This window comes from Medicago sativa, chromosome 4, assembly GCF_051527215.1.
Source record: "Medicago sativa cultivar Bolivia chromosome 4, Bolivia_mono, whole genome shotgun sequence".
Taxonomy (NCBI): Eukaryota; Viridiplantae; Streptophyta; class Magnoliopsida; order Fabales; family Fabaceae; genus Medicago; species Medicago sativa.
The window spans coordinates 66,325,187-66,350,550 of NC_140752.1; the positions used below are offsets into that span (position 1 = coordinate 66,325,187).

Consider the following 25,364-nt stretch of genomic DNA (forward strand, 5'->3'; position numbering starts at 1 on the left):
CAAACCCATATGATTAGCCTCATGAAAGCAGTGATGAATTAAACAAAATGAGGGTGTTAAACGGAACATCGTGATTAATAACCTTTAAGGTAGGCAATGAAAGTGTCTTGATTGAGAGCCATCTTTGCAACATTGGTAGTTTCTGTTTCGAAAATAACACGATTGAGTACACATAGTATTAGTATGGATCAAGCCCCACATCTCAACATCATGGGAATACTTTGGCCAAGTTTGCAATAGAAATTTTGAACAAGATCACCATGAGAATCCCAAAGTAACCCTCCACAAGTCGAACTACCATTCATCTAATTATATGAGCCATCCGCATTGAACTTATAAATACCATATGGTCATGTTGTGTTTTATGTTTCACAAAAAAAAAGATATGCAATTTATATCGTTCATCCTTTTTCAACTACCTGTTATTTGCCACTTTCCAGAGAAAGAAATGGGTCATGTTGTGACCTCTCCATGTACAAAGCGCAGAACCAACATATGCTTAAGCACGTTTGTTAAAATAATTAATAGGTGCGATATTAAAAAGAGGTTATTCACATAAAAATTTATGTTTTTTTTAACAAAATTAAGAGTCAAACTTCATTAGTATGGCTTCAACACTATTGACGACATGCATTTATTATCCATATAATCCTTCACTTATGTAAGAACCATGTTATAAATTATAAATTGGATGAACATAGTTTTTACAATGCTTCTAAATCTGTCATCCTTTCATGAATTTTGCTATTAAATTTTAAATTTCTCTAATGATACTCAGGGTCGTCTCAACTAATTTAAAGGTCCGGTTTTAATTTCCCTAATAAAAAAAAAACACTAAAATATTATTTTTTAATGTAAATTATAAAAACACAACGTTAGTTCTCTATTTTGTGTATTACGGTTATAACGTTTCTATATTCAAATATGCAAGTCCTTTTTTTTAGTTAAGAACAAAAGTTTGTTTTAGGCAAATTATATAATCGACTCAAAAAAAAAGTTTTGGGGGCTCAAAAAACCTGAAGCAATGTAGGGAAAAATAAAAAAAAGCCTGCTGGGTAATAATTATTGTAAAAACAAGCTTGCTGGGTGTTGAATTGAACACAGAACCTCATGTCAAAATACAAGAGACATTACCACTAGAACAAAGCACACGGGTGACAAAGCTAGTTACTAGTATAATAGATTACTAGTGTTTATAAGAGCTCAAGTAGACAAAAAAGGTTAGATAAGTATTCTTATTTTAGACGTATCAAACACTACATGTGTACATGGGATAAGGAGTTTAAACACTTGCTAGATCCAACCCCATTCGGTAAAGAAATGCACAAGTTATAAAGACCAAAAATATGTTTAGAGCTTAAAAGCAATTTACATATCTATTTAGAGAAGCCTAGTACATTACATATATCTCACAATCGTGAGCCTCAAATTTTTTACTGGCAAGAGAAAGTTGCATGTTCCTTTTGCACGCTCATTGATGTCAAGGAATCATCAATCTATCTATTTGTTAATATTTCACCCGTTAAAACAAAGAAAAACGGTAATTTCAAACGACATCGTCTTCAGCCTTAACTCACCGGTTCAATTGTGATTACAGAAGTTAGGACGGGGGAGAAAGGGCATTCTTTAAAACATGATTCTATCTTTCCCCATTTTTCTAAAGGGGCACAACTCCACCTTTGCGAGTAACCTACAGCCTATAGGATGTCAAAGATCAGAGAGCTAAGCCGAAACCTCTGTTTGGCTATCTCAGATCTTGCCCGCATCCTGGTTCTTGGTAATGCTGAAAGTTGTCGCCATAATGCAGAAGCCGCGATACAGAAACAGGTAAGTTTCTCATCAAATATACCACGAACTCCTTCGAAATAGTAATTAGAATATCCGCAAGTCCATCAATTTCTGATTCATATTGCTCGTAAACAAAGAATACCATAAATGCGAAGACCAGACCTGCACAAAAATTCAGTCAGGGTAAAAATGAAAGCAAGCAAACCATTGAAGTTCTGCAACTGCACTGCAAACAAGAATTCCATACCTACACCTATCAATGTTGTCAACAACTTTGATAGAAACAACTTCAGAAGGTAGAGAAAACCTGCAACCTGCAATGTTTTAGGTATGCCACGTGAAGGAAAAGAATCTGTTAGGACTAGTATCTAATATGAGAAAATATAGAAGAAAACAGAATTTATGAGCAAGTATCCTTCTGTAATAATGGAACAGCACAGGATTTTATTTATTTAAACAATCCACACAAATACAATATGAAAAGAACAGAAAGACAAAAGTTAGTACGTTACACATATTCCCTTCCAAGTTTTAGAGAGCTTGGATCTCTCCCTCTTAAATCCAGATAACCAACCCCTTCCCTTTTCCAATAAATTCCCTATTTATTACACAAATACATAACTGCATCACATAACCATAACTGTTCTAATTAAAACACGTATATGACTGCCCTATTTCAATAAACAGGCAACCGACCTGCTATGAATTATTAATGATCGGTCTAACTGAATCCTAGAATTTTTTTTTTTTTGTTGGAGAAAATAGAATCCAAGAATCTAAATCACAGTAAAAAATTATTCACGTATAAACCGTTAAATCTTTCCAGACTGCCTCTCTAAGCCTGCCTTTGTTTTGGGAGAAAATGAAGGGGGGAAAGAAGACTGGAGAAAAAATGAGTTAGAACTTGGAAGAAATAAAAGACAAGATTGGGTCCATGGCATCTTTTTCTTCCATCACAAATGAGAGAGTTTTGTTAAATGAAAAAGAGATAGGATTTTGTTAACATGTAATAATATCTATTACATTTACAGTATATAAAGTTAATATGTTTTTTCCTTTCAACTTTCTTTCTCTTTTTTGGCATTTAAATAGATCTTTAACCTTTTCATAGACCAAATAAAAGATTCTGACATTAAATACATTGCATGCATTCTCATTAAACAGATAATGCAGACATCATATATTTAAAAGAAAACATAATAAATTTAATTAGAATAGGAAAGGAAGTGACACTATTTACAAAAATAAATAATAATAAAACGAGACCCGCATCTTTTACCTTGAAAAATATAGACCAATCATCCCCTTGGGCCAGTCCCTTTATATTTTGAAACCCCTTGTTCCATAGATGAACTGTAATTGCAACTGAATCTTTCACAGTCGTATCAGAGATCTTAAAATTAGACCCAGGCACTTTCTGTATATAGAAACCAAATCTGCAGCAAATGGTCGTACAGGCAAAAGATTTTTCAGTGACCTATGAAGGAAGATGCGAGCCTGTTACCCCAAATTCCCAAAACAATTTTCAAATAACATGACGTAATTCCCGAACTTAGCAGTAGCACTGATTTGTGGTGAGATATAAGTAGCCTTATGGCTAAGAAATAAACCATACCACTAACCACTTTGAATAAATTAACTAAATAAATAAGCCATAGATAAGTACTATCAAATCTAGCTCTGCAAAAGATTTAACCAGAAGGACAAAAAGCATAGAGCACCAACAGCTGAATAACAGAACAGGCTTTTCATTTAAAAAATTGCGCTATCCAGTGTCCAGAAGACAAAGTTCTCTAAATTTATTAAAAATGCAAAAATATAAAGTTGAAGTCTATATGAGCATACACGTACAGCTTTGACGGCAGAAAACCATGTCCACATAGAAGTAAAGTCACAAGCAGCAAAAGCCTTGCAGCAGATGATATAAAAGTGCTTCCAGAAAGGAAAAACCAATAAAACAAAAAAACCAGCCCAAGGAAACATGCGAAGGATGCCTTCTCGTTTCTCCACAACAAAATGTCAGCCACTGTAACAATAAAGCGGTGCATAATTTCATTATTCGGCATAACAGACTGTTATTTAAGTGCATTGATCCAGAATAGTTAACAAACACACCACCAAATATTCAATTTCCATGTAAGATGTATGGCTCAAATTGTATTCTACCTACGCGATTTTATAATGATAAAAGAAAGCCCATTCATTGTCATGTGACAGAATCCAGAATAGTTAACAAATACACCACCAAATATTCAATTTCCATGTACGATGTATGACTCAAATTGTATTCTACCTACACGATTTTATAATGATAAAAGAAAGCCCATTCGTTGTCATGTGACTGAAAGGTCATGGGTTCAAGTCCTGGAAACAACCTCTAGTGTGAAAAACAGGGAAAGGCTGTGTACAACACACAAATGGTGGGACCCCTTCCCGGACCCTGCAGGAGCTTTGTGCAACGGGCTGCCCTTTTTAAAAGAAAGTCCACTTTCCCATCAATTTTGTGAGTACAAGAAAAGGTTTACGACTAGAAGATACTAACAAGTAACAAGAGAAAAGTACATTACAGATGCAACCTGAGGGTATGCTTTGAAGGGGTAATAGAAACGAGGGAGTGTCCTTGGTGTGTGCTCATAGGTGGAAGAACATGGGTGAAAAATCATTTTCAGTTCACTTTCATACTAAAGGAGGATAATTATAAAATAAAAAAATAGCATGAGTGACAATGAGATGTGTTTCTCTTTCCACCCTTATATTTATCTTGTACCAATACACAAACAAGAGTACGGAAGATTTCATTACATATTTTTGAAACTGACTGAAGCGTGCACACACACACACACACACACACACACACACACACACACACACACACTCTTTAGTAAACAAAAAACGACTGATATCCCAACAAGCCTACAAGCTAGGTCTTTACTATTGTTGTTGGTGCCCATAAACTTATGTCAGGATAAACTTGCAGGTTAAGAGTCAATATACAAAGTTTGTATTACAAACAAGATGCAACCAATCCATGCAGTAAGATATACCAAACAATATGCTCTAAGTCATTCCATTTCAACCAAAGGTTTCTATCACATTAATTGATTTAAGAGAACAAAACTTCATTGCTCCAGATATAAACATTTTAACACGAGAAAGTATTATGTTCCAACCTTTTCCACTGCCAAGCAGCTTATCTGCTTTTGACCGATCACAGCATCTTGAAAAAGATGAATCTTTAGCTAAATGGGAGAATGACTCTATGGTTAATGTGACACCTTCCTGTATTATCAAATTTCAGTGAATACAAAAGCAATCGTAGTAGTAAGAATTTATGTACCATAAATAGACGCAGGCAAAAAAATATTTCATTCTTTTTAGAACAGGTCTAAAGTAACATATATGAAGGAAAATAAAGTGGCTGCTAATGGATGAACATTTATACTGTTTCAAGCATTTATATATCACCTGATGAATAATTTGGAAGCGAAATTCAGTTTTTGATGAAAGGGTAAGAATCCATCTTTGATTAATATCTTTAAAAATTGACAAAAAGAAATAAAAAGGCCCCTCTAGTGTGTGTGTGTGTGCACTTTGACTATACTTGTATGTATGAGAATTCTGGGGTCCAAACAGTATCAAAAAGGAAGCAATCATTTCTTATTGCACTGTATCATTCGTACGATGATATTTCGTCATTTAAATGTTACATGTTATACCCCATATAACCAATTGTCACTAATAGTTCAAACGAGAAAGAACAAGAATACAAAATATTTCACAAGTAACAATTTAAAATAAACAGGCAGATTTAAACCTCAAGGGAGACTATCGGTGCGTATGCAATATATTTTTGAGCTGCTGAGCAGTTGAAAGTTCGGGTGTGTAAAGCTAACTGAATAAAATGAACTAATAAGGGATAATTGAAGTATCTGGGTCCCAACTTTTCATATAACCACTTTAAAACTGAGAGAACGTATTGCACTAAATTGGCAGGAAGCTTGATGAATGGCCTGCAATTAAAGGAAGGATTTCTATATTTTGGTTAATAGCATAAAAGGTAAAAAAAAAAAAACTAATATAAAAGCAAGAAATACGGTTGTTGCCTGCTGCGGTGAATGAAGTAGCAAGCCGAAAGAGAAAAACTATCACAAAAAAGAGATAAATGAACAAAACTAAAACACCGCAAGGTAACTAACTAAGTAACTATGCTTTGTATGACAAATGAAACAGCATAAAAAACCTAGTTCTTCAAAAATTAAAGTCAAGATGGTTAGACATCTCCCATATTGACATGAAAAAGAAAAATTTGTGACAGCCAGTGGCTATATTTTTCCTAACGATATGAGCAGATTACATATAATTTACGAAGTTTTGTTTTTCACCAAAAATATCGGATATGCTATATCACATGATCATGTCAAACATATATAACTAAGCATCAGCAATACTGTAGACAATGTTATGTCATCATTATGTAAACAAGTTGCTAACTTTTACCTTTGATATCCAAGACCTTCCAATAAAAGTGAGAGAAATTTCCAGAACTTCATAGGCTCGAGATTCGTGATAAAAAATGCCTGCAGATGAAGTAATAAAACATTTGCTATGTTATGCTTAAATATCAAATAAAGCAGTTAATACAACCTCATTGGAATTCAATATATACACCTTTCCAGCCACAGAAACCGTTTGGAAATTTAAGGCTTCTTCTGCACAGATATGGGCATGAGCAACATTCTCAGAGAAGGTGAAGTCGGTCAAATTATCACCAGTCCCTATAATAAACTGAAATGAGAAATTGTTAACCAATGTAAATCAATGCCACATATAAAAGACTACTAGGAAACTTTGAACTCAGCTTCATGGTATAACTCAACAGTATTTACAGCATATCCAATAATCACTGCTAATCAAGGAGGATCCGTAATTGTGGATTTCAGAGATTGCCTCAAGTACAAGAGTTTGTATGAAATTATGTTTACTAACATATACATATGAAAAGGGTTTCAAACCAGATAGTTCTTAGTACAAAATTAGTAGAAAAGGTATCACAAAGAAGTATCAGTCAAGTTTCCCAGTTTAGTGAAGTTGAAATTCAGAAAAGTCTGTAGACAAGTATTCACTTGGTATGAAGAAATGGTTTTTCATGCAAAGCTAAAACTATAAGCTTCAATAAGAAAGGGAGAAAAAAAAAAAAAAAAACAACTTATTTTGTGCTTTTTTTTTTTTTGACAAATTATTTTGTGCTTTCTTAATCACCTATAATTTTTTAATACAAGAACTGAAAAGTTAAGTTTTGTACAGCTTACAATATTATTAAGAAAAACTTTTTCCTCTAAACATTACTAGGACTATTAAGAACAAACAGATTCTGAACTTACAACTATTAACAAAAAAAAACAAAGCAGGTGTAAAGTAAAGCACCTTTGTGAAACCATATCTTGCTAACTTTAGAAAAAATGGCACAAATTCTGTGTCACCAGGACCAAACACATTACTAGGACGAAGCGAACATGTCAGCACTCCATCAATGTCATTAGCATTCAAAATCAAAGCTTCTGCTTGAGCCTTAAGGTCAATTAACATGTTATCAACCTGCAATTCACATCTCCCTTTTAAAATCACTTGATTACTTGTAAATGAAAAAGTGTAAATAGTCATTTTGATCCCTATATGTCTGAGGTGGTGTCCCACTATAGTCTCTGAGTGTATCAAAATTCCAAAAACATCCCTAAGTGTGTCTTCAAATAGCATTTTCCATAGACCAAACTGAGTAATGAAAGACACGTCCGAGGACCAAATTAACCAACAAAAGACAGTTTACGAGGACAAAATTGACTAACAAAAGGCTCATTCAAGTATACTTTCGTAATTCTGATACACGTTCAGGTCATATAGTGACAAACCTCATACATTTAAAGGCTAAAATGAACTATTTACTCGGATAAAAAACATCAAATCCAATTTCTCTTGATTCTTTTATAAAAAAAATTAAAGAAACAAAGGAAACAAGCTTAAACAAAATCTCACTTTCCACGGATATGCCAGCGGTTTATCTCGATCAAACACAACATCAGCAGAACTATTGTATATTAAGCGTTTCACTTTAGCTTCTCTGCAAGCACTAATCACATTCTTCGCACCTAAATTAAACATCAAATAACATTATTAAAAAATAAAATCAATACAATTATGAATCAAAGAAAATCAAAGAGTACCTTGAACTATTAGCTTATACGAACTGCAGAAATCGTCGCCATTATTGGAACTATCAACATCCAAATAGAAAACGACGGAAGAACCTTCTAGAACTGCACAAAACGACATTGTTAGAGAATTGAAAGAAGACCGAAAGAAGATCGCGTCGATTGAACGATTACCTTTGGCGATGCGGTGTTTATCGGTGAGGTCGAGATGGACGTAAGAAGCGCGGGAAGAAGAGAGAGCTTCGGCGAGGAGAGATTCGGAGTGGTGAAGTTGGATAGAGTGGGTTGAATCGGCGATTCGAACGATCCAATTACCGAGTTTCAAGAGCTGTAAGACTAATGATTTTCCGATGAATCCTCTTCCGCCTAAAACTACGCAAGTTTTAGGGTTTGAATCTTGGAAGCGATCGGCGTCAACCGCCATTGATGCGACTGTGAAACGATGAATGTTAATGTCGTATCGTATTCATTCACGCGAACAATGCAATGAGAGAGAGAGAGAGAGAGAGAGAGGTAGTTACTTGAGGAAGAAGAACAATCTTTGTTGTTTCTTTACTTTTACTTTGGCGCGGAAAATGTGAGTGGTACTGAGAGTGGGGGGGACCCCCTGGGGCTAGCTAGAATCTTTTGGACAATGGAATGGAATACCTCACGGTTAAGAATTTGATTATGACCCTGATCTTGATTCTTGATGCTTATGCCAACAATTAGAAATTATATTTGTACAGTTTTCTTTCTTTCTTGTAGTTTCGTTGTGTTTCTATTCTTTCTTGTAGTTTGATTGTGTTTTTATTTTCTCATTTGCTTTGTTTTTCCTAAATATGTTTCATCAAATAACATACTTCATTGAAAAACGGAACCAATCAAACAACTACTATTTCATTACTCCATCTGTTTCAAAATGAGTGTCGCTTTAGCAAAAAAAAATTGTTTCAAAATGAATGTCATTTTCGGTTTCCAATGCAATAATAACTTTTTCTTTTCAATTGTACCCTCCAAATAATACTCTGCACATTACTTCCAAAGTATTACTTTTAAAACTAACCAATAGTTAATAAGGATAATTTGGTAAAATAACCATTCTCTTTATTTTAATCATTACATTTCTTAATATGTGTGTAAACATAACAGTTCTCTAGTCAATTGGATGTTTCCCATGTGTAAAGAATTGGAGATCAATCTGTGTCACATTTGCTTAGTAGTTCAAATATCTTGTTGATCGGATTGGGTCAATATATGTTTATTCACATTACTATACATTTTTGCACTATAAGAATATTAATTAATAAAATGAGAGGAGTGTTATTCGGTTTGATGGTTTAGAGACGAAAATTAACGAACAAACACATGTAAAAAGTGGAGCGAAATTATAACTCCAGATTTAACGAAAAACTGAGAGGTTTGTGAGAATGAATTAGCTGGTCAACACCATTTTTTCCTTTTCGTCAATTCATTGCTCGTACCAATAAGTATTTCTCATAAAACAATAATAGGAAAATATTAAAAATACTTGGTAACATGATCCATAATAATAAACATAATAATATTACTACTTATAAAGTATATTATATTATTATTAGAGACATAAGGTGAAAAGGTCCACTTAAACTAGTAGGATGATGATGATGATGATCACATCACAGTTTATGGTGGGGACTATAGACCTACCAATTGTCACTACATTGCACATTTATGTGCTTTTATGATTCTTATGACAGGGCATAAACATTAAGACATAGATCCAACTGCACCGGATTGGAAGTGGTTAACCAAATTAATTGTGATGTACTGATGAATGTTGATAATTTATTTGGAGTTTGGACATCAACATTTTGAGGTCTGAGTACTAGTTAGTGTTTTTTTATGTTTAAATGTAGGATTTTGGAGAGCATGAGATAACTTATTTTTCTTTTCTACATTAAAAAAAAGTTATTAAATGTTTTTCAGCATAATTAAGTGTGATTGAAATTTGAAATGTTGTAAATTCATTTATTGTCTTATTCTTTCACTTTTTAAAAAATCTCAAATATTTACTGTAGTATAGACTTACAACACCTTCTAAAATCCTCAATCCAAATTTAGCTCAATTGAAATTTTGAAATGTGCATAAGATCTAGAAGATAAAAAATAAATAACTGATAATAATAATAATAATAATAATTAAAAATAAAAAATAAAAGACAGGGATAATGGCAAAAGATATGAGATAACCAGCATACACAAAACATAAAGCGCTTAAAGTAATGTCATATTCGACTAACATGATGATGGTGTTGTTGGTTACTTACAAGACATGAAAATGGCGATGGGGATGGTCAATCTGCTAGCGATTTAAAGTTTAGGTGGAATCCATCCATCAACTTATAAATTTGTGAAAGTTACCATCCACCATACTTAAATCCAACTGATTAAAGAGCTTCACTTCACAATCAATTTCTTTCTCTTAAGTTACTAAACTCACCAGCATCCTCAAGCAAGAGAACTAGCAGAATAGTTATCTCTATGAACCACCGATACATGATACATATACGGATATCAGACACATACTCAACGTCAACATCAACAATTACTTGAAATAATAACATAATTGAATTTGCCGGTCTTGGACATCAGACACACATTCAATCAGAAGTGTGCTACATAAATATAGATATAGTATGGCCAACGCCCAACGGCCACTTACAAACCAAAGAAATGATCTTCAACAAAAGTTGATAAATATATATACAAAATATTTGAATTTTTTTTAAGGAAATTTGAAGTTGAATGCACACTTGAATGCATAATCAACTTAATTAAAATAAGTTAAAGCTCATGCTCTTATTATGTAAAAACTAGTTATCTTCATTGAAGATGGACCAGAACTTAACTATCCAAAGCACTAAGCATTCTCAACATATGCATGAATAAGCTAAAACAAAGTCTGTGCTGAGCTTCCTCAAAAAATTATAATTAACGTGCCAACAAAAATGATCTAATTTTTTAACAGTAACTTTGGAATGAACTCAGGAGAATTGAAAAATTATATTAAGACACCAACATGTAATTGTTGATGGATTCAATAACCTAATCTATACACAATACATATCTATATTCATGAAAATTTATATTGAAAAAATTCTAAAAATTATCCTCTGCTTGTCGAATGACACCCAGGGCTTCAGCGTCATCTGCTGTGGCTGCAACTTTTAGTTTTCGCCGGATTTCCGTGCTCCAGGTGCGAAGGAATGGATTGCAAGCCTTTTCCATCTTCAGTGTAGTTGGAACCTGGGAAACATGAATAATTTGTTAAAAGCAGAATGCAGGGTATTCAAACATACCAATAACTAATGGATTTAGATTCCCTGCACTAAAAGAACCACATAGTTGCTACAGGCAACTAGGCAAGAAATCGGATTAGAATCTAGAACGAGCAGCTCACGTTTCAAGTTTGTATTTTGAACTGAATGCATCAAAGTTGAAACGTGAGTTGTCTGATCTTAATCCAACAGTGACTGCAGTGACTTCGTAAATTTTTACTGAAGGGAATCCCGATCAAAAACTAACATGTATGTAAGCTTAATAAAAGTTTAATAAAAATGATTTCTGAAATATTGGTAATGAGCAGTTAGAGAAGAGAGTATTTCAAACCATTTGTAAAAGAAGCGAAGTTTGCAAACTTACTGTGGGCAAGCCTTTATTTCTAAGGTGAGCTACATGTGAAGCATAGGATTGAAGTTCCTTGTTTTGAGGATCTATGGACAATGCAAACTTTGAATTATCCTGCCAAATTTCATAGAACCAAAGTCAAAACTACAACTCCAAGGCTTAGAAAAGAAAGCAGGAAACATAAAGGATGAAATTAAAAAACCAACCAATGTATATTCATGACCACAATATATACTTGTATCATCTGACAATGACGTGATCTTTTTGAGAGAAGACAACATCTGTAACACGGAATAAATTCTTGATAAGTGAAATAATACGCGTTACAAGAGAATCAAGTATCTGACTTGACACCATGGAAAAAATAGCTAAATCATAGCTATATTGCACATTTGCAACATATTCAGAAATCCGCACCTAATATTCAAAAACAAATTATGTAGACAAATAGTATTTGACAAAGCATAAAAGAATGGCATATCAATATCATCATATATTTAAAGTTGAAAATATGAAAAAGCACAACAATATAAATTTAAGGGAAATGCTAAAGAGTGCCCTTAGGGCATTGGTTAAGAGGATAAAAATACAAATATTGCATTGGAAAATGGTGAAAAATGATGAATTTAACTTTTTAAAAGTTAAAATATTGTTGAATCCTATACAAACCTACTACTTTTAGCATAACCCTAAATTTAATTATTGTTGCCTAATGTCAATATTCCAGTAATTCAATTCAAATGTTCCTACACTGTGAATGTGTATATGGGGAATTTATCTACCGAAATATTTTATAACTATAGATTACAGCTAAAAAATAAGAGCATGGGTAACCTCAATTCAAACAGGACCTTTCGGAACAGGAACTTCAGATTTACCAGTTATGAATTATTTTAAAAGAATATAAGTTTCAAATATCATACAGTTATCATTTAATTGCAAATTAAATAACTGTGGATCAAGTGCTTTTGTGAAGGTATTTCCAGATTTTAGGACTTCAATTGAAGGGATAAATCAAGATATGCAAAAAAGAAAAGAAATATTTGCAAAATGCAATGACTTGTCACAGACAACACATTGCATCTTCCAGTTGTCACCCTGAAAAATAAAATGAAAGACTAAATGTAATCCAAATCAACCTGTTCCGGTGTTCCTTCATAGATCTTGCCACAAGATAAGCTGAACAGGGTGTCTCCTGTAAAAAGTGCCCCAGATCCTGGAAAGTAGAAGCTTATATGGCCTGCAGTAAATAGTATATTGCGAAAGTGAGGACTGGCAGATTCAGGTAATAAAAAAAGTATATACAGGAAAAACCCAAATTATATGGGCCTAACACAAGTGTGAACTAGCAAAAGGCAAAAGCAATAACCCAAAAATATCAAATAGTAAGTCCTACTTCATAGTATTGACAAAATAAATCCAGATGTTTAGCCAGACAAAATGAAGCAAAACGGTAAAATACATGTTTTAAAAAACTGTTTTTCAAAGCTATTTTACAAAATGGTTTTTAAAAACTCAAACCTCAATCAAACAAGCCCTAAATGTCTTGGGCATAGTATTGGCAGGGCCATGTTATTGAGAAAAGAATATACAATATATTATATAGGTAAGTGAAGTGTAGGAGACTAAAAGAGCCAATGTGCCAAACAAGCGAATTAAGCTAATCTCTAATCAATTAAAATATTTTAATAAATGACAGCAATTAAGAAGAGGTACTAATACAAATAGACCATGAATTTGACCTTGAGTGACACCAGGAGTGGCCATTATTTGCACCTCATGACCGGCAAACATCCACTTATCTCCATCACTCAAATAGATATCAATACCAGGAATTCTTTCCTTGTCTACATCAGAGCCAATTACCTATAACACAATATGGGAATAGTTACAAATCGAGTAAAGTAATCCTCACTTTAAACCTGCTCGTTGCAAGTGAAACCTAATTCAAACACAAACTATGTTTTTATATTCAGATTATTTTTGCTGAAAGCACACTTACAAAGAAACTAAAATGAAGAGCAAAAAAAAAGATAAAAATATATCATACCTTTGCCCCGTACCTTTCTTTCAACTCTGTGTTTCCATTAGTGTGATCGTGATGGTGGTGTGTATTCAGTATGTAAGTTAAATTTAGATTTTTCTTGGTCAAAGCATCTATGACTGGCGCAGCTTCAGAAGGATCAACAACACCGACAGTCCCTGTATCCACATCATATAAAATATATGCATAATTGTCTCTTAGGCACGGAACCTGAAAATTAAAGAAAAATGAGATAATATAACACATTAGGATTTTGACTCACAAACCTCGTTAGCTTTAGTGACTGAATAAAAGATCTAATTGCCCCATGAAAATCTTAAAATGGAAGAATATATCTGCTCACCAATTCAATCATTAACGAGGAGGAAATATTCACTACACTGCAAAACTGATCTACCCTCAATGACCGACTAGCTCCACGCAGTGTTTTCAATGGTATAGAAAATACTCGCGAAAATCCATATAGAAGACCTTTTCTAAAGCAAATTTGTCTCACATCTGGCAACGCACAAAGCCCACTTCTTCCCTATACAACAAAGATTAAGTTAACTCATTTCCAAATCATAATCAATAGTCACCTCTTCAGCAAAAGAAAATGTTACATCGGAATTAAAACGGAGAAAACCACGCCATGGGTTTACTATTATCATTCTAATGAAATAGAGACAACACTTTCATTTAACAACCCTTAGATATTATAGATTATAATAAGCAATAACAAATATATAACATTATAACCACGTATAAATGAAAAAGTGTAAACCACCAACTTATTTTAAATACCTCACCAACTCCTCAACTTGATTGCTTACATTAGGCTTGGAAATATAATGAGAAATTCATTTCCTTCATTTTTCTCCCTGTTCTTCGCTATGATTTTAACACTTCTATTAGCCTAGATGTTAATAAAAGGGTTAAATCATAGCAGTAGAACCTAGAAAAAATTGATGAAAATAAAATTATCATTATGATTTAAAATCTAATGAAAGCAAAGTGAGAAGGTGGAGAATATTTAAAATCAGTTCCACTTCATTGCTCCCAACAAAGTTACAAACCTTGTAAAAGATCTACAACGAAAACATTTGACAAGAAAAAAATTCACCAAATCAAATCTATGACATATTGACATTCTCATCAAGGTTTTACTAAAATGTTTGAATTTGTAATTGTGGCCACAACAACATCAAAGTTTTGATGTCACTTCTACTAGAGTTTCACTGGAATTTTATGCAACATCACAAATATCTGATTGCAATTTTCTGCAATATCAATTATCAACTATTGTGTCTTAACTTTACCGTGGTTAAAAACCTTGATTATCATATAAAAAGGTAATTCAAGTCCTTCAAAAAAAAAAGTAAAGAACAAAAAAATTATTATTTCTAGGTATATAATTCTATGATCTTATATTCTCCCAATTTTCAACAAAATGAAAATGAAAAAAAGTTACCTTAATATCGGTCATCGAGTGTGGTGATAGATGGAGAAAGGATGAGAGGAAAGAAAGAAGAAGGGGAAAAAATCGCGGTTAATTTAGCATAATTTGGGAGATGAAATCAAAGCGAAGAGGATGGTGAGAGAAAAGGAGAGGAATGGAAGGTGGACATAGTAAAAAAGGGGTTTGAGAGGATTTGCATTTGCATCTGCAGCTGGCTGGATGAAAAAAAGAGAACAAGTTGTATTTATGGCGTAGTTAAATTGGCACACTCAACACACCTCAACTCTACTCTCTTTACTATTCACTAACAAAAAATCTGAATGGCAAATAACTTTATAGTTCGTCTGTTTTAAAACAAATGTTTCTCATGTCTTATTTAAAAAAAAAACAATTGATTTTTTTAATTCATTCGGCAATTGATATATTTGGTTTATATTTAAGATCGGATACAACAAGTATTTAATAAATCTAAGAACTTAATTGTTTCTTATAAACGTGATAAGAGATAGTACATTCATATTAGAAATGCAAAAATGTTGTAAAAAGATAATTTTTTTGTTAAACTATCTTCAATAACTATTGGTGTATTTCTCACAAAAGTAGAATAAGTATTATTTTTGAATTAATGTAGACACGTTGATTAGAGGACATAAATTAAATTGAAAAGTGAACGTGACGTTTATTTTGAAACAATTGATTTCTCTAAAAGTCATTTATTGTGAAACGGAGAGAATATCATCTATATCTATATTATATAAATTTAGGACCCTTTTTTTAAGTTTCAATATGGTATTGACATGTGGCACTCTTGAGAAACCAAGCATTCTCAAGCATTTGGATTTTAATGACCTTCCATGTAGCATTCTCAAGCATTTGGATTTCAATAATTTTCCATATTTATATTTGTAACCATATATATCATTTGTATTATAATTTAATGTAATATTAGTATTAATAGTAATTTTTTGTAATACAAATTATTAGCGCAACTATGACCGATTGATACCTTATCAATTTTTTTTGTCAATCCATGAATTTTTTTATGCGATAATGAAATTAATGAAATGAACTACTATTCTTATTTTCATAATGATAATGTACTAATGAAATGAACTAACTTATATTCTTATTTTTGATTTTTTTTTGTTACATATAATTGACATTTAGATAGTAACTTTTTTTATTTGAGGGAAGATAGTAATCGAAATCTTTATATAATACAAAAGCTTACTTCTATGGGCAAAAGTACATGTGGCATCTTCACATTCTTCATCACATTTAATGTTTTCTTATCATCCAATCAAATTGAATTATGACTCATTTGTTTTTTTATTAGCCAATCAAGATGGACAATGACTCATTTAGTTTTCATCAACCAATCAAAATTGATCATGCCATGATTTTTTTCCCTATATATAGACAATTTGTTTTTCATTATTTTCATGCGTCTCTTCCCCCATCAACAAATCATTATTTTTTTCATTATTTTTTATGTGTTTTGAAATCATAGAAGTTTAATCACTTGGTCGTAGATTATGGGGTTGATTTTCTTTTTTATTTGTATCTAATTGTTAATTGATAATGTTACTTCCACATGATCTCATTGGAGAGCATGTGTCTACATTCTACGACTTCAAGATGTTCAACATCAACAATATAATTTTTAGTCAAGACAATGTCTTGCATTCGATATAGAATCAAGATGTTAGAGACATCAACCGATATAATTTTTAGTCAAGGCAATGTTTTGTATTTGATATAGAATCAAGATGTTAGAGTTTAGATATCTTAGGTTTATTGAATATTATTTAATGAATTTATATGTCGATAAACTAATCTCAATAAATTGATTTAGCCTTTATCTATATCTATTTTATGAATTTTTGTCTTGCACAAAAACGTATATTACACATTAACTCTTACTTGATGAATCCTACACATGAACTCTTATTTGATGAATCCTAATTGATGATTTTAAACACATCTCTGGACATGTTAAACATCATCATAAAGGTTGCATACAATTGGTTCACATCATCTAATTTGGACAAACCTTTTCTAATAAGAAGACATCTTAAATCATCACGTTTTACTATGACGGATTTTCACTTATCATAGTTTCTTCAATAGAATGTATCAAAAGCTTCAAAAAAACCATTGAGCAATATACATGGTTTCTTTTGACTATATATGAGATAATACACAATCCTTTAAATGTCATTTCATCTTATCTATTTGACAATCAATATATGACTTTTTTTCTCCTTTAATTTGTCAATTAGATAGTTACTATTAAATAACTTTTTTTGTGGGGACTATTAAATAATATTGTTAATTTTGTTATCTACCCTTTATTATAATTATCATCCATTTGCAAGCAATTTTACCCACCATTTCAATCAAAAATTGTATTACTTTCAATCTTTTGTCTCAATATCATGCCTTTTTTCTTTTTGTTTTTTTTTCTTTCTAAGTTTCACGTATTTGGTATTTTTAACAAGCCAAAATGATTTTTTTTTGAGAAAAAAAATCCATTTAATATAGTTCTCAAATATAACACAAAATGAATTATATTAACACAAAATTTTCATGTATTTTTGTATACTTAATAATTTAATATAGTTCTCAAATATAATTATTTTTAGCATTTATTAAGGATAATATAATGATAAAGCAATTTAAGAGTAATTAATATGTCATTTAAATTAGAATGATTATATAAAGGTTAAAATGTGTCATTTAATTATTTAAAATGAAAATGCCTCATTTGATGGATCAGACAGGAAACAGAAAAGAAAAAAAATTAAATGATAGCGTTAATTATAGCCCTTAATTAAAGGAAACAACAAAACACTACCAAAAAAAAGGAAAGGAAACAACTAAACAAAAAAAAAAGATGGAAACAAACAAATATTGAAGTAGTATATTATAACAAATAAATGGAAGACATTTAAAATTCAAATAGTTCGATTTTCCTATCTGTATAAAAAAAATGAATTATTTGAATCTTTTAACCTTTTAATTAATGTTTTATATTCATTTGTTTTAAGGGAATATTTAATTTACATAAAAAAGTTTTTGACAAATTCACAAAAAAAAATTCATTAAATTTTAATTTTTTTTAATGGATTAAATTTTGAAATTTATATTCTTATAATTTAAAATAATTATATTTTATGTGTCATTTTAATTGGGTTGATCCAATAAATATTAAACTGTGTCGTTTAATAGGTCAGACAAATAATAGACTAAAAAATAAAAATAGTCATTAATGTGGTAATTTAAATTAGAATGATTCTGTTAAATGTCTCATTTATTTAGTCAGATGAAAAAATGTTATTTAAATGATACCATTATATGATATCATGTTTTGATTCACTATTTTTGCTACTAATACTTAGGGGTGTTTAAAACCGAACCAATCCAAAAGAAAAACCGCTAATCGAATCAATCCAAACCGAAACCACAAAAAACCGCATTTGGTTCGGATGTATTCTGATCATTTCTTTTACCTAACCGCATGGTTTGGTTCGGTTTGCGGTTTTGATTTTACCAACCAAACCAAACCACAATATAAGAAAAAAAACTAATTAAATATATATCATCTAGATCAATACTCATAGAAATTCAATGGAAACTTTAATAAAAGAACATATTTTTTCTCTTATTAAGTTTCTACTTTGCTGCTTTTTCTATCAAAAATGTATTTATGTGCTACTTGAACTCTTAGAAAATGATTAAAATTTTAGTCTTTTGTATTTCTTACAAAATAGGATTACTTTTTGTCCACATTTTAATTTGGTCTACGTAGTTGAAAACGTTGTTGGATGAAAATAAAATTATAATGTTGGATGAAATTTAAAACATTGCTGAAAATATGTTGTGTTTTAGCTTTTTAATTTGATTTTAAAGTTGAAAACCAAAAAAAATATTATTGTCTAAAAAAATCGCACCAACCAATCTAATCCAAACCGGATTGGTTTGATTTGGATTTTATTTTAAAAGTCTACCGAACCAAACCAAACCGCGTACTTATTTATCTTGCGGTTCAGATAACTTTTACCCTTAAAACCGAACCAAACCGCACCGCGAACACCCCTACTAATACTAATAATAGCATTCCTAATCAAGATTGGTTTTGCTAATAATGAGTTGACTCAATTTCAAGGGTGTTGATTCAATCTCCGCTATTAGCATGAAGATCTCTTTGACAAGGGATCTCTAAAAATTTTGTAAGTGTTTATTGAATCATGAGACATGTCCTGACCTTGATGTGGCCTCAATTTTTTTATGTAAAATTAAAGTCTATTTGCCAGATTCTAAAGGAATTTTTTTTGTCAAATAATAATAACAAAGATAATTTAAAAGGAGAATTGAATGATATCTAAAATTAAATTTTACCAATAACTCGGTAATTTTTCAAATTTCAATTTTACGAATTTCCTACAATGTTTATCTTTATTTTTTTTAAAATTATGTCATATGTTTTAATAACAAATGCATGTAATTGTCAAAAAAAAAATAAATAACAAATGCACGTACCTTTTGGCCCAGCTTTTTGTCAGCTTCTCTACATTTTTAAGGAGAAGCTAGGCCAAACAAAATATCAATAAAGTACCTTCTAAAAGTACACGTGCATTTGTTAATTTTTTTTTTTATGTAACTCATCAAATTACTTCCCTAATTTATCTATCATATATTTTTTTAATAAGCATGTATTTTGTCAACTCAACATCACATTAGCGTTTTTCCAATTTTAGATTCCTCCAAAGACCAAAAATGAAGGAATTTAAAATAACGCAAAAAAATAAAATGTTTTTTTATATTTAATATAAAAAATTAAGCTAATGATATTAAAAAACTAACAAAATATTTCATCATAATGTTTGAAGTTATGGGGGAGTCTTCAATGGGTTGGATCTTCATATTTGGCTAAGAGAAACCCCACAAATGAGATTGACACACCCCTAAAATAAAAAATGAGATTGACACCACATCTCACTTATATGTTGCTCAATATGTACTTTTGCATCTAATGTGTAAAAGTTTAACTCACACACGACACATTAACATCTCTCCCTTAAGCGTGAGACTCTTTGTATCTATGATATGGTGAAATAACCAAATAAGGTCATTTCGTAGAGAGATGTTTTCACTCATTTATTTCATGAGAAGAGAAAAAATAAAGTTGAAAAAGAAATCAGATGAAAAATGAATTTGAACATGAGAAAAAAAGTAACGGAGAATAGTGAGTTGTTGGTAATTTTATGGGTTTGTTACGTTGAAGAAAATTGAGATAATTTAGTAATTATGCTATCAAAGTATCAAACTCATTAAAAATTCGACATCAATTTAAAATGTCTAATAGACATATACAATTTTCCTTTTTCAGATTCCACCAAAGACCAATAGTGAAGGAATTTGAAATAATAGATGTTGAATAAAAATATATATTGCCGTGACAAAAAAAATTGCATGAAAATGAATGATGTCCAACATCTAAATGTTAAGATTAAAAATATTAAAAAAAATAACACTCAAAAACTAACAAAACAAATTATCATAATGTTGGAATTCCCGGTGTAGCCTACATTAGGTTATATCGTAACATTATGCTAAGAGAAACCACAAAAATTAGATTGATACCACATTTTCATACAATTTTTTTAGTTCATATCACTTATATGTTATTCAACATCTTCTCTTTTCTCCATTATAATTTTAACTCACATTTGACATATTAACATCTCTCTCTCAAGTGTGCGAGTCTCCACGTCTGTAATTATGTGACATAGGCAAATAAGGTCAAATGAAGGCACAACATGGTCATAAAGATGGGATGGTAGTAATTAAATAGAAGGAGGTTTATATTTCTTATTTTTATGAGAAGAGAGAAAGGAAATTGAAAAAGAAAGAATATGAAAAATAAATTTGAGATTGAGATAAATGATACAAGTAAAAAAAAAAAAGAATTGTGTATTTGTCGATGAGGTTATAAGAAATAAAGTGAGTTGCTGGTAATTTTATAGGTCTATCGAAGAAGTTTGATATTTTTGGGTAATTAATTTGCCAAAAAATTATACCTAATTAAAAAACACCACAACATTTAAATCTTTTTAATAAGCACGAATTATGTCAACTCAACATTCTACGTGAGAATTTTTCTATAGTTAAATCCAACCAATGATCAAAAGTGAAGAAATTTGAAATAATAGAGATTGATTAAAAAATAGTGCATGAAAATGAATAACATCCAAAAACTTATATTTAATATAAAAATGAAATAAATGACATCAAAAAACTAACAAAATAGTTAATCATAATGTTCGGAGTTTTGAAAAAGACTAACATAGGTTAGAACAACACATTAAGCTAAGTGCGACTATAAAAGTGAGATTGACACCACATCATCACCAAAATCTTAACACATTAGTTATATTGATCATCTAACGTATCTGTTTCTTAACAATTGACACATTAACATATCTTCGTTAAATGTGAGACTCTCTTCGTTTGAGATCTGGTGACATAGCCAAATAAAGCTAGACGAAGGCAAGACATAGTAAAAAAGGTTGGTTGATGGTGGTTTCATGGAAGAAGATTTATGTTTCCACATTTAATGAAAAAGAGAAAAAGAAAAATAGAAAAATAAATAATATGAAAAAGAAATTTAAACATGAGAGAAATGATTACGGAAAAAAAGTAGTGTGTGTTTTGTCCGTGGAAATATTAAGAAAAGAGTGTGTTAGTGATAATTTGATGGGTTATTTGAAGGAGTAAGAGATTTATGAGTAATTATTTCACCAAAAAATAGACTCAATAAAAAAAACTCCACATCATTTTAAAATGTCTAATAAACATGTACACATGTACTTTATCAACTCATCATAACATATATGTAGTTTTCTATTGTTCAATCTCATCAAAGATCAAAAGTGAAAATATTTGAAATATAGAGGTTGGATAAAACATTGAATGAAATCGAACGCATCCAAAAATATATATTGAATATTAAAAAATTAAGATATTATATTAAAAAATAAAAAAAAATTAAATAATTCATCATAATATTTGTAGTTATAAGGGAGCCTACAATGAATTGAATCATCACATTTGACTAATAAAACTCCAGAAGTGAGATTGACGCCACATCTTCACCTAAACCTCAAGACATTAGGCATATTATAAACTCATTCATATGTTGCTCAATATATATTATTGCATCCAAAATAGAAGTTTAACTCACATGACACATTAACATATCTCCCTTAAGGTTAGGAATATTTGTGTATGTGATATAGTGAGATAGCGAAATCAGATCACAGATACAACATCGTAAACAAATTTGGTTGGTGATGGTTTCATAGAGGAGTGTTTTTGTTTGTTTCTTTCATGCGAAGAAAGAAAGTAAATTAAAAAAAGAAAGAACATGAACAAGGAATTTTAACATGAGAGAAATTACGAGGGAACAAACTAAAGAAAGTATGTTTTACCAAATGAGAGTATAAGTAATATAGTGAGTTACTGATAGTTTATGGATTTGTTGAAGGCGTTGGCGATTGCTGGTAATTATGCTACCAAAATATTAGACCCATTAAAAAAATACCACATCAATTTAAACTGTCTAATAAACATGTATTTTGTGACCTAACACATCTATATTTTCCACTATGATTCCACCAAACACCAAAAGTAAAGAAATTTATAGTAACAAAGGTTGAATAAAAAAAATTGCATGAAAGCGAATGACATCTAAAAATTAAAATTTAAGGCTAAAAATTCAACAAATGACAACCAAAAACTGAAACAAAAAAAAATCATCATAATATTATGTCTTCTGTGGAAGCCTGCAATGGATTGTATCATCACATTAGACTAAGACCAATCATATAAGTGAAATTGATATTGCACCAATCGTAAGATATTAGATATATAGTCACTATACTTATATGTTGCTTAACATCTATTCTTGCATATAATGTGAAATTGTTACTCACAATTGACAAATTAACATCTCTCCACTAAGTATCATAGTCTCTGTATACGTGATCCACCACCAAGAACCGCTCCCCCACAATGTTGAACCGGGATATGATACCGTCGTTGGACCTTCGAGGGGAGACATCACTGGTGTGGATCGGCACATTAGAGAAAGAACAACCTCATAGGTGAGAATGATACCACATCTTCATTCAAAACTTTAAGGTTTAAGTATGAGTTTTTTTTCCATTTTTTTGTTGTTCAACCTCCACTATTTTATCAAATCTTTAGCTTTAATCGATACATGATACATAATAATATTCTGTACGTCAAGTGTAACCAAATTCTAGCCCGTGCTTGGCACGGGTGTCCAAACTAGTTATATAAATTTAGGACCTATTTCATTTCTTCTCTTCTCTTCTTGACATGTGTCACCACATTTCAATGTTTTAGAATTTCTTTCAAGTCACGACATGTGGCACTCTAAGATTGTCTTATTCTCAAATCTGCATTATTGTAACTTTGTGTATTAACTTTTCTAATTATTTTTTTCTAATTAATATATGGAACCATGTGTATCAATTATTTTGTATTTTTTTTGGAAGACCAATTATATTGTATTATTATATTATTTATATAATCGTGTAATGTAATGTTTTATTATCATATATTTTATAGTTGATATTAAATAATGAAATTTTAACGAGATTGTTTTATATAATATAATATTTCAATTATAACATATTTAAATATGCAGAATAAATTGCATATATTTTTAACCTATTAAAAAGATTATCAGATTTATAATTTATCACAAAATATAAAATGTAAGTCACATTTTTATTTCATTAAACTGATTTTTTTCTTTTTTTTGAATAAATTTCGTTGAATTGTTCAATCTTTATTTTAGGAAAGAAAAAAAAATCGGATACTTTATTTTAGGACAGAAAAAAAAATCAGAATTGGAGGTATTTCAGTTGATTGTATTTAATGGACTTGCTAAAATAAACGTTAAACCTTCCCTCAAAAAAAAAAACCTTAAACCAAAAAAAAATTAGAATTTCTTAATAGATAAAAATAATAATATTTTAAGACCTTTCCTCTAAAATTGCAAAATATCAGTTTTCTAATTTATCACAAAATATAAAATGTAAGTCACATTTTTATTTCATTAAACTATTTTTTTTTTGAATAAATTTCGTTGAATTGTTCAATCTTTATTTTAGGAAAGAAAAATAAAATCAGATACTTTATTTTAGGACCAAAAAAATCGCAATTGGAGGTATTTAATTGGAATTAAAAACATATCATTAGTTCATTAGTCAAAGAATATCATAAATGGGTGATTGGCAAGAATATCAAAAATATGATTTCAGTTGATTGTATTTAATGGACTTGCTAAAATAAACATTAAACCTTCCCTCAAAAAAATAAAAAATAAACCTTAGGCCAAATAAAAAATTGGAATTGTTTAATAGCTAAAAAAATAATATTTTTAGACCTTTCCTCTAAATTCGTAAAAACTATTACACAGATTAAATGCCGTAAAATTCATAGTCCTATTTAGTTTTTTTCAAATGCAAAACATTTTAAAAAAATATTATATTTTGCTTAATAGCTAAGATATGACCTCAAATTTGATAACCTAACAAATTGATTATATTTTTTATTTGACCAATAAAACTGATTTTTTTTATGGAAACCGATTAAATGCCATTAAATTAATAGTCCTATTAATTTTTTATTCGGCTTTTATTTGATCGATTAAACTGTTTTTTTTTTGTTGAGGGAAACCGATTAAATTTAAGACTTTTGTTATATACTAGCATGGAAACCCGTGCCAAGCACGGGTTAGAATTCCGTCAAACTTAAGAGATAATATTGCGATGTAGCAAAAGTCAGTTAAAGTTCAACATTAGATGAAAGAGTACAGGTTGAACATCAAAAGAGTGAAAAACTCATACTCAAGCCTTAAATTTTTGGATGAAAATGTAGTCTCATTTTCACCGTGTGGTTACCCTTTCTCCGATGAGTTGATCCACATTATTGTTGGCTTCTCCAGAAAGTCCAACTGTGGTATGATATCATGGTTCAACGTTGTAGGGGAGCGGGAGTGTTCTAGGTGGTGGATCACGAACACGGAGAGTCTGACACTTAATGGAGAGATGTTAATGTGTTAAGTGTAAGTTAAAATTTCACATTGTATGAAAGAGTAGATGTGACCAACAAATAAATAATATGATCCATGCTGAAATGCCTT

The 25,364-nt window shown here is 30.7% G+C and overlaps 2 protein-coding genes across 9 annotated transcripts; both read right to left on the reverse strand.

Annotated features, from left to right (window-relative positions):
• Nucleotides 1–1,349: 1,349 nt before the first annotated feature.
• On the reverse strand, nucleotides 1,350–8,797 carry LOC146930890 (3-beta hydroxysteroid dehydrogenase/isomerase family protein). 7 transcript variants are annotated; one of them, XM_085702358.1, is made up of 13 exons: nucleotides 8,516–8,797; nucleotides 8,169–8,426; nucleotides 8,007–8,099; nucleotides 7,819–7,931; nucleotides 7,213–7,383; nucleotides 6,457–6,573; nucleotides 6,286–6,365; nucleotides 5,603–5,798; nucleotides 4,959–5,067; nucleotides 3,634–3,814; nucleotides 3,068–3,224; nucleotides 2,036–2,102; nucleotides 1,350–1,950 (listed from the first exon to the last, which is right to left on the reverse strand). In XM_085702358.1, the coding sequence occupies exons 2-13, from the start codon at nucleotides 8,416–8,418 to the stop codon at nucleotides 1,745–1,747; spliced, it is 1,740 nt and encodes a 579-aa protein (XP_085558484.1). In that variant the 5' UTR covers nucleotides 8,419–8,426; nucleotides 8,516–8,797; the 3' UTR covers nucleotides 1,350–1,744. The 7 variants fall into 7 exon arrangements, with proteins under 7 accessions (XP_085558484.1, XP_085558482.1, XP_085558480.1 ...); XM_085702356.1 differs by having other exon boundaries at nucleotides 3,640–3,814; nucleotides 5,603–5,819; XM_085702354.1 differs by having other exon boundaries at nucleotides 5,603–5,819.
• A 2,202-nt stretch (nucleotides 8,798–10,999) lies between these two features.
• On the reverse strand, nucleotides 11,000–15,341 carry LOC146930891 (hydroxyacylglutathione hydrolase 2, mitochondrial-like). 2 transcript variants are annotated; one of them, XM_085702363.1, is made up of 9 exons: nucleotides 15,137–15,341; nucleotides 14,470–14,620; nucleotides 14,030–14,212; nucleotides 13,693–13,896; nucleotides 13,385–13,508; nucleotides 12,782–12,882; nucleotides 11,849–11,923; nucleotides 11,658–11,756; nucleotides 11,000–11,261 (listed from the first exon to the last, which is right to left on the reverse strand). In XM_085702363.1, exons 3-9 carry the CDS (start codon nucleotides 14,039–14,041, stop codon nucleotides 11,115–11,117), a joined length of 762 nt encoding a protein of 253 aa, XP_085558489.1. In that variant the 5' UTR covers nucleotides 14,042–14,212; nucleotides 14,470–14,620; nucleotides 15,137–15,341; the 3' UTR covers nucleotides 11,000–11,114. The 2 variants fall into 2 exon arrangements, with proteins under 2 accessions (XP_085558489.1, XP_085558488.1); XM_085702362.1 differs by lacking the exon at nucleotides 14,470–14,620.
• Between the last annotated feature and the right edge of the window lie 10,023 nt (nucleotides 15,342–25,364).

Coding starts and splice junctions, on each gene's coding strand:
- LOC146930890 (XM_085702354.1), bottom strand. CDS start 8,418: ATGGCGGTTGACGCCGATCGCTTCCAAGATTCAAACCCTAAAACTTGC. Junction 6,574..7,212: donor CAAGATATGGTTTCACAAAG/GTGCTTTACTTT, acceptor TTCTCATTTCAG/TTTATTATAGGGACTGGTGA. Junction 5,068..5,602: donor CACCGATAGTCTCCCTTGAG/GTTTAAATCTGC, acceptor TTGATAATACAG/GAAGGTGTCACATTAACCAT.
- LOC146930891 (XM_085702362.1), bottom strand. Junction 11,757..11,848: donor GTGGTCATGAATATACATTG/GTTGGTTTTTTA, acceptor GAAATTTGGCAG/GATAATTCAAAGTTTGCATT. Junction 11,262..11,657: donor GAAATAAAGGCTTGCCCACA/GTAAGTTTGCAA, acceptor CATGTTTCCCAG/GTTCCAACTACACTGAAGAT.